General features: G+C 45.1%; 1 protein-coding gene across 1 annotated transcript in view; it reads right to left on the bottom strand.

The window, feature by feature from the left end:
* ptprfa (protein tyrosine phosphatase receptor type Fa) overlaps positions 1 to 10000 on the bottom strand; it is a 248725-nt gene that overhangs the window by 12592 nt on the left and 226133 nt on the right. Inside the window, exons 26-28 of the mRNA XM_063201608.1 lie at positions 8254 to 8373; positions 6197 to 6351; positions 4943 to 5228 (exon numbers count right to left, since the gene is read on the bottom strand). Coding sequence (XP_063057678.1) covers positions 4943 to 5228; positions 6197 to 6351; positions 8254 to 8373 — 561 coding nt within the window. The remainder of the gene's footprint in view (positions 1 to 4942; positions 5229 to 6196; positions 6352 to 8253; positions 8374 to 10000) is intronic.

Raw genomic sequence — 10000 nt, 5'->3', positions numbered from 1 at the left:
AAGACTATATTTACGCTCTTCTCTGAAGCCACTGCCTGCTGAGGATCCCTCTCCTTGAATAAAGGGCTTAAGGGGTGATGTGGATCTGGGGGGCGTTTATACCGTCAATTACGATGCATGCTTATTTCTATGGTAACACCACACACACACAGCTAGCCACTGAACAGAGCTTATTTCTGCCCAAGCCGAGAAATTCAGACTAGGAAGTGTGCAGGCTATGAAGGTATCTGCCGACTGACAGCTTACTGACATCCTGGCTTAGTTTCAAAAAGTTAAAAAAAACAAGATAAAGAAACAAACAGTGGAGGAAAAACAACAGCAATGCAGAACTGACATCTGAATAGTTGGGTTTTGTCTTGACTTTTGTCACACAAGGAGAACAGGTTGACGCCTCGCGTCCAAAGGTGTAACCCTCTTATTTTTTGAAGCCCTGGCAAACCGGCAGCTCTAAGCGCCTCAAACACTTCAAACGCCTGACAACTCTCGTCTCGGAAAACTCAAGAGTGTCACAGAGACTTTGGGGAGACGAAATAAACACATGCACACACAAACAAGTGCGAGCACACACGTGCATGCACACACACACACACACACACACACACACACACACACACACACACACACACATCATAGAACACAGCTGCACCAAGAGATACACACACCCACTGGAACACCAGCAAAATGGGAAAAAAACAAACAAACAAAAAACAAAGCAACAATCACCAAAAAACGTTGAAGACTTCAAAACTGAAGAACTTGTAAAAGCCTCTTAGCTTGAAGACAAGGCATAAGCTTTCACTGATAGGCCTAATATGAGAGTCAGGCAAAAAAACGCAAAGTACAAACGATAAACAAACACTACAAATAAACTAATAAATGGGAAAAATAAACAAACGAGGCCAATTCCAGGAGAGAAAAAAAATCGCTGGCGTAACAAATACACAGCAAACCAGGCATGGTAACCTCATTTCGCCCCACTTCCTATTTTGAGAAACATCCAGCTAGGAGGGTGAGTGTGGAGGTCCACCATGCAGGAAAAGGACACGTCTCCTGGGGTAGGGTGTGCAGGGGAGGCTGGGTCCACCTCAGACCTCCAGGTCTCTCGCTACCCATCCTGCAGGTGTCTGACTGCACTGTTCTTCTGTATGCTCGACACCACTGACTTTGTGCTTGTCAGCTGTTTTTTTCTCTCTCCCTAGCTCAGATTAGACATGCTTACCTTTCAAGCAAGATGAGAGGCGAATGTCAGGAGTTCAGACGGAAAAAAAGTCCTGAGCTGACACATATTTGTTCAAGCCAATTCACTTAATCCAGCTTATCCTTGGTTAATGAGCTAATCGCTGAGATCACCAAGACAGAAAGAAAGAAATGCATGATAGGACAACACACTTTGTACGTTGTAGCTTTCACTTTTGTTCGTTTGTGTTTTTTTCTGACTGTGATCAAGATGCTTTCGTGTACCTGCCGTGTTCCACTATTCCGGCAGTCTATTATCCCTGGGCTTCCAGATCATCCTTGTTCTCTGGGATGCCTCCCTTGTTGTTCCGCCCCTCTGTCTTCCTTTACTCCCTTGGTCAGCGCACACAAGCCTCGCAAACACAATTCCACCGTCAGTAGACATTAATCTCATCTCTTTCTCCTGTCCTCCCCTTACACTCCTCTCCATTCTTTAATACACACACACACACCAGGCATTCGCACGCACATGGACAAGCGCAAGCGCAAGCGCGCACGCACGCACACACACACACACGCACACGCACACGCACACACACACACACACAGAGCCCTGGCTGCTGTAGGCACTGGTCTGCTCTTGTTGGTGACTGATGCCTACATCACCAGGGGAAGGCTACTGCACTGCGTACTGTGTACGGTTAGTGATGCTGCCTGCCTCTAAAGTCACTTTGCTAAATGATGGAGAGATACAGAAAGTGTCAGAGAGAGAAAAAGAGAAGGATAGAGATCGGAGAATTTGATGTCCTAGCAGATGGAGGTAGACAGAGAGAGAACAAAAGCAGAAGCAATGAGAAAGGGAAAGAAAGAGAGAGAGAGAGAGAGAGCGATAGAGAGATACAGTGAAAAACAATAAGAAGAAGAGAGAAAGGGAGAAGGTGAAATGAAGGAAAGGAAGGTAAAGACTCTCCTGGGACGGGAAGGGTGAGCTGATACACGTCCCCACTAAACATTTACTGTACGTGTGCTGCACACAACAGCTGGAAACCCCCATCCCACAACATCATTTCTATTTATAGTTCTTTACATTTCCATATATACTGTATATGTCCTCAGAGGCCTTCTCTGTTCTCGTGCATCGGAAGTGAGGATGGTGACAATATAGAGGGGGGAGGGGGGGCATTCTCTAGAGGATGCCAGAGGTGTAGAAACGACACTTTGTCTGATTGCCAGTGGTGTCAATCAAACACCAGCAGCAGCAAGTACAAGAGTGGGGCTCAAAATCGAAGTTGGAAAACAGATAACAGCTTTTGGACTAGGGCTGGGCGGTTTTGGAAAAAATTAGCATCACGGTTTTCTTGATGAAAATTGATATCACGGTTTTCTGCACGGTTTTTTGATATGCGACGATTTCCCCCCAAATCTTAATCTTTCTGAGGAAAAGATCTCAAATTAAATGTTAAAATGAGATAAAATCATGAATTTAAATTAATCTCCATTTATATTTTATCATTTTTTCATTTCAATAATATTTTCTATAATTTATAGTTTATATTTCCCTATCCAACAAAGGGGAAAATGCAGCATTTCATAAAATAACCTAAAATCTTGACCAGGGTGTCATAGATTTTTCAAGGAAGAAGGGTTAAATGATTATAAGCAGCTGTTTGGGGCTTTTTTCCAAGACAGCCCAAAACAGCTTATTTCGTTCTACACCTGGCAACACTAATGGCTTATTTGTCGTTCTACACCTGGCAACACATCCGGCGCGTTGCGCTGCCGCTGGACTAGCGAGTAAACAGTGGGACAGAAACGAAACAGACTGAAGACAGACACTGAAAACAAACGGATTTACTTGACATTGTGTGCATATTGTCTTTGAATTAAAGTCCAAATCCAACGTAGAAGGTATTTTGTCCGGTAGTTTGTGTCATATTGCGATGTGTTTCGCTCCTATTTTGCCCCCAAATCATTTCAAACAAATGTAGCAATGTATCTTGTCTGCCCATTGCATTTGAAAGCTAGGCTACTTTAGCTTATAAGCAGTCTTAACAGCACTGCGCACACAGTTGGGATGGTAATTAAATACAGTTAAGAATCAGATAACTGTTGTAGCCTGTTAACATAGCACCACATATAATTGCCTTTTATTTAACTTTCTGAGATCAAAGGTAGGCTAAGTCTTAAATGAATTGAAATGTTTGTCATGATTCATCCATGCCATGTGTGTTCATCATGTTTCACTCTCACTAGCCTCTAGCGCGTAACCAATTATTTTATTAGTTCAATCAACATCTTACATTGTGGTGACATTCCCTAGTAGAACAGCAACAACAGTGGACTTAGCAGAGTTGAAATGAAGTGTCAGAGACTTATGAATTAGAAGAATCTTTGGAAGTGTGACACGGAGTATGAAGCTCACGCACATAACATAGTAGGCTATAAACAACAACAACAACAAAACCGTCTCTCATCAAAAAGAGAACCTTGTGTAGTGTAAACCGAGATCACGGTTTTTTAACCGTACACCGCCCAGCTCTACTTTGGACTATATTTGTGGGAGTATTAAGTGACTGATCATGTGTGTGAGTGTGTCTGTGCACGTGTGTATTTGCCACCCAGGACTAGAACAGCATGAGGCACAGCCCTCCACTAGCACCCCATCAGATCTCCTCCTCGTCACCCCTCCGCACGTGTGAACCGCGCCTCATCAGGAGACTAAATTCAACCTGACAGACATAAAAGCAGCGCATTAACACCATCGCCGGCTGTATTAAAAACACCACTCTGGCTCGGTTGTTTACCGTGTGCGCTTATTTATTTCGGGTGGTGTTAAATGTCACCTGCTTTGACAGTCGAGACAGTTAAAATGGCACTCTAGTAGGAGCTGATGATGAGATGTAAATTTATATCAACAATAAGTGACTCCCTTCTGTGTAGAGAGACTATGTTCCCGCTGTAACGCGGACTCGAAACGCAATCAGCGGCAGAATCGCATTAGCGCAAAGGCTTTCTCCTCAGGAATAAGAACATGGCGCCGCTTGAATCGTCCTTGAAGTGAGAGGCATTTGGCCAAGTGGAATAATTTAATATTCAAATGGACCTGAAAGACATCATGCAATTTTTAACCTCCAAAAAAATATTCCCTGTCTTCATACCACACACACGCTGCGGAGAGAGATAAGTCTTGCTAAAAAAATGAAAGAAACTTTTTTCCCCCCTGATCCTAGTGTGTGCACTTAGCAGATAACAAATCTCCTTGTTGTAAAAAAAAGAAGGCTGCTCACAGTTCCTGATATATTAAATCATTGTTACCGATTTTGTGGAGGGCTTTTAAAACTTTCATTTATTCATTTGGTGTTTCCTATTTTGTTTATCCCAGTTTTCACATAAGAAGCAAATCATAAAAAAGCTGGGAAAATATTTGTCTTCTTCCATCCGCACGTCTACAAGAACAGGCATGCCCTAACAGCAGCAGAAACCGACAGAAAGAGAGGTAGACAGACAGACAGACAGGTAGACGGGTAGACACAAAAACACACAGAAAACAAAACATCTAACAAGAGACAGACATCCAGACAAACAAATAGAGAGAGCAGCCAGCCAGAGAGACAAGACACACACACACACACAGACACACACACACACACCCCCCCAGCAGAACAGACACAAAGACAGCCAACCCGTCAATCAAACAGAGACAGCAGGCCAGACACAGAGTCGCCAATACAGTACAGTAGCAGGCCAGCGGACCAGCAGCGCGCACCTTGAACTCCAGCTCCATGGCGGTGACTGTGTCTCCGGGTGGCACCTGCGTGAGCTTCTGGATGTGGGCGTAGAGGTTGCGGGCGGGCACCTCGGTCTGTCCGCAGGTGGCCGCCTCCAGCAGCGCCTCGTGGATGAAGATGTACTGGTCCTCCGTCTGCACCATGTAGTTGCGCTGCGAGCGCATGCACGTCACGTGGCCGTAGATGTCCACCGACTTCTCGTGCTTCATGCGCTCCAGCATGGCCTCGATCACAATGAAGCAGCCCGTGCGACCCACGCCCGCGCTGAGGAGAGAGAGAGAAAGAGAGAGAGAGAAAAAGAGAGAGACACAGGCGTGTCAAAAGTGTTTGTGTGTGTGTGCGTGTGTGCACGCGTGTGAGATGTGCAACAGCATGGCATCAATCACGATGAAGTCGCACATAAGATTAATGCCTGCACTGTGTGTGTGTGTGTGTGTGTGTGTGTGCGTGTGCGTGTGCGTGTGTGTGTGTGTGTGTGTGTGTGAGAGAGAGAATGCTTCTGTGTTTGAGGAAGACTGTGAGTGCATATGGGAGATAATGCAATTGAACGATACTCTTTGTAATGGACGAAGATGGAGAGAGTGTTCATGCGAGAGCAAGTCAGTGAGTGTGTGTTGTGCTCTCATCAACAGTGTGTGCTGTGATAAAAAAAGAATAAAAAAAAACGTGTGTGTCTGAAGGACACTATCGCCACAGAGAACATCCCTGACCCCTCCAGACGGAGCCTTTCATTCACCGCGCGCCTTTTCGTTCAGCACTTATAAAGGCACATGAATCATACTCCACACACACACACACTCTCTATTTCTCTTCCAGGATTCTCTTTCTACATAAGAAGTGGAAGATGCACCACGTGGCAAGATGCACAAGAGGCGATGATGAAGCACATCTGAAAAGGCGAGTAATGGGCAGAGTAAAGAGACCTTTGGGTACTCTGTGAGCCTGCGTGTGTGTGAAATTGTGTGGAAGTGGGAATGTGATTGTGCATGTGTAAATGGGCCCATATGTGTGTGTGGGATCGTGTGTGTGTGTGTGTGTGTGTGCGTGTGTGCGTGTGTGCGCGAGAGAGAGAGAGAGAGAGAGAGAGAGAGAGAGAGAGAGAGAGAGCGAGAGAGCGAGAGAGAGAGAGAGAGAGAGAGAGAGAGAGAGAGAGAGAGAGAGAGAGAGAGAGAGAGAGAGAGAGAACAAGCGCATATTTGTGTGTATGTGAGTGTGTTTGTGTGTGTGTGTACCTGCAGTGGACCACCATGGGCCCAGCGTCTGGAGGGTTGCAGGCCTTGACGCGGCGCAGGAAGGCCAGGATGGGGGTGGGGTACTCGGGCACGCCATGGTCCGGCCACGCCATGAACTGGAACTGCCGAACCTCGCGCTTCTCACTCGAGCCGTTCTGGACAGGGGACACCAGAGGAGAGTCAGAACAGGGGGAAACATTATTACGCAGCAATCTATATACACACTACATTACCTTTTAAAAGGGATTTTTGCCTTTTTTATTTTTGACAGGACAGTGGAGGAGAGACAGGAAACGAGTGGGGGGAGAGAGATGGGGAAGGATCAGCAAATGACCCGGGCCAGAATCGAACCTAGGTCGCCGGCGTAGTAACCCAGTGCCCTTACCGTTAGGCCACGGAAGAGTCCACTACACAACCTTACATTACTGCACATTTGCTTTTATCCAAAGTGACTTACAGGAGAGGACATAATCAATAGCGTACACTACTTGCGGAGGTACAGCGTAAACAGGTCACGCATGGTTAGTGCTTCTTTATTTGAAGTGCATTAGAGCAGGGTTTAGTGTATAGGAATTCTGTGCATAATCAGAGGTTAGTGCAGAGGACAGGCACTGAAGAGAAGGGTCTTTCTTTACTGGCTTCTTGAAGGTTGAGCAAGATGATGCATACTAAGAGACAAGGGTTGGGTAAGTTATGCTACATTGCAATGAGAGAGACAAGAGGTGGATCAAGAGAACACCAGTATGATACTGGCACCATATGTACAGTCTTTCTTTTTATATGTATCATTTTTTTAGGGCTTTTCTGCCTTTACTTCTGACAGGATAGTGGAGGAGAGACAGGAAACGGGCGGGGAGAGAGAGACGGGGAAGGACCGGCAAATGACCCGGGCCAGAATCGAACCTAGGCCGCCAGCGCAGCAACCCAGTGCCCTTACCGTTAGGCCGGCAGGGCCCAGTTGCATGGTTAGTAATGATGGCCATCACATTTTTTCAATTGGCTTCATATCTTTTATATAAAGCTCACAGAGCAGCTTTTAAGCATGAAAATCACTATATCAATAAGCCTGTCCTTGTCTCGCCTTTTGTGCTTTCATTTAAAGTTCAAGCCATTTTACCAAGCATCTACTTTCTTATCAATCGATTAAGTCTACTGCTGCTCTATTACTTTTCAATTCAATTTTTAAAGACATCAAGAGCGCAATAAAGGATGAAAAAAAGTGAGATCCGACAAAGTTCACAGTAACAATTTCACTGCTGTTTGTGCTGAAAATGTACCTCTGCTCTGCTTCATTCAATGTGGCTCAACCCTGTTATTATGTGAGGTTACATGTATAAATACGTGCATGCATACATTGTGTATACATGTTGTGTTGCATATAAACACATACCAACCCTTGCCTCTATCTATTGCTACTGCATTACAATTTGCTTTGTTAAAACACCTTGAATTACATTACTATTCGGTAACACTTTACTTGACGCCTGCGTCATACGTAGGACATAACGGTGTCATAACATTGTCATAATGCAGTCATGAATGTGTCAAACATTATGTCAATGTCATAAACATTGTATGACTTTGTCTTTAATGAAATTCGGTTATGACAAGGACAGGCTGAACAATGTCAACTTTTCATTTGCATAAAACGTTTATGACATTGCATTATGTTTATGACTCGTTCATGACACTTATGACACTGTTATGTCATACATATGACGCCGGCGTCAAGTAAAGTGTTACCTACTATTCATTCTGCCTCAAGACATTTCTTTACACATTTCATCTGGACCCCCCTCATAGCCATATACGCATGTCTATATGTGTTGCGACATGTTACATTGCGCTACAAAACATTTTTTTTTCAAAGTTTTTAACAGTTAATATGACACAAATTTCACTACTATCTAATGTATGACGGGAATGTTTCGAAAAGGATAGTATTTCGGTTTTATTCCCAGTTTATTAAGTGTCCCAACTTCACTGGAGTTGGGGTTTGTATATGAGTGTCTATCTATACGAGTGTCTATATATATGAGTGGTGCGTGGTTTTATACCTTGTAGAGGGCGAAGGTGCGCACACTGTATGTGGCCAGCTCCAGCGTGTCCAGCATGGTGACCTGGATCATGCCGTACGTCTCCGTCCCTCTGCTGGGCCAGTACTGGTCACACTTCACCTGCAGGGGACGAGAGAGAGAGAGAAAGATAGATAGAGATAGAGATAGAGAGAGAGAGAGAGAGAGAGAGAGAGAGAGAGAGAGAGAGAGAGAGAGAGACAGAGACAGAGACAGAGAGAGAAAGAGAGCAAGATTAGACTGGGACACAGACAAAGGGCTATGTCCTTTGTGACTTGTGCGTGGGGGTGGACGAGGGGCCTATTCTGGGAGGTACAGGCAGAGGTTACAGGGTTAGGATGTGTGCTGTGTGTACTGTGCACATGCTACTGGGCATTACAGGATGGACAGCTTGAGATCTACATGCTCCAGTATGTCTGTATATATGTCCTTGAGGGAGAGAGGGAGAGGGAGAGGGAGAGAGAGAGAGAGAGAGAGAGAGAGAGAGAGAGAGAGAGAGAGAGAGAGAGAGAGAGAGAGAGAGAGAGAGAGAGAGAGAGAGAGAGAGAGCACAGATAAAACAGACAGAAGAGAAAAAAACAGTAAAAGAAAAACAGGAGATTGACAGCTGGAGCTCTGGCTTGGCCTGAAGGGCTCTGCAATATGTGTGCAAGAGAGAGTTTGAGTTTGTGTGTCTGCGTGTGTGTGTGTGTGTGTGTGTCTGCGTGTGTGTGTGTGTGTGTGTGTGTGTGTGTGTGTGTGTGTGTGTGTGTGTGTGTGTGTGTGTGTGTGTGTGTGTGTGTGTGTGTGTGTGTGTGTGTGTGTGTGTGTGTGTGTGTGGGGAGAGAGTGAGGGGCAGCCAGTGCCAAGTGGAGGCCCTTGACAGATGGGGGCATCACGCTACAGAGGTCTGGGCAGAGCACCAGTGTATTGTGGGGGCGAGCCCGCAGGGGCCCCCTGTACTGTGCTGCACAGAGGCACACACTCTCAGCTCAAGTCCATCATCAACACACGCACAAACCAAAGGCACACAACTACACACAGACCTGCACATACACACACACAAACACAGACCTACACATAGACCTGCACACACACCTACACACACAGACACACAAACACACACACAGGCACACACACAGACACACACACACACTGACACACACACACACACCAGTTCATTAGTAGACCACCCAAACCACACATGACCTGAATCACTGGCACTAAGGTTTACTATTAAACAAGGAACTTTTTCTCAGATGCTACCCAAACCATGGTAAATTGGGAGCCTACTTGCACTCATTAGTACATTCTTTAGCCGGAATAAAACCCTAAATGAAATCTTAAATGAACTCTGAATGCCCTCATATGGCATCTTCAAGTTAGCCTGGTCAAACCAATGCTGCACAAACACCACACATGCCTTTGATTATAGGGAAGGCTACTAATTAGGAATCATGATGGCAAAAATGGCTGACAAATACCATTGTAGGGAGATGAAATGAAATACTCACTCGAGAGTTGGTAAAAAAGAAATGCCCTTGACAATGCCATCCTATTCTGTCTACAACTTTGTAACTGGGTTACCTTACCGCTGAAGTAAGTTTTCACCACTGTAGCTAATTATCCCCAAATATCATTGTCATCTTTTGTCTGCGACATCCACACAACACACACAGTGAGCTTCATCATTCTATTTTGCTTTTCTACATCTTGTCTCTTTGTAAGCTACTTTTTTTAATACAAAATG

The sequence above is a fragment of the Engraulis encrasicolus genome, chromosome 6 (genome assembly GCF_034702125.1).
Source record: "Engraulis encrasicolus isolate BLACKSEA-1 chromosome 6, IST_EnEncr_1.0, whole genome shotgun sequence".
Classification (NCBI taxonomy): Eukaryota; Metazoa; Chordata; class Actinopteri; order Clupeiformes; family Engraulidae; genus Engraulis; species Engraulis encrasicolus.
Note: the sequence above shows the minus strand (reverse complement) of the source record. Positions and strands in the feature narration are given on the sequence as shown.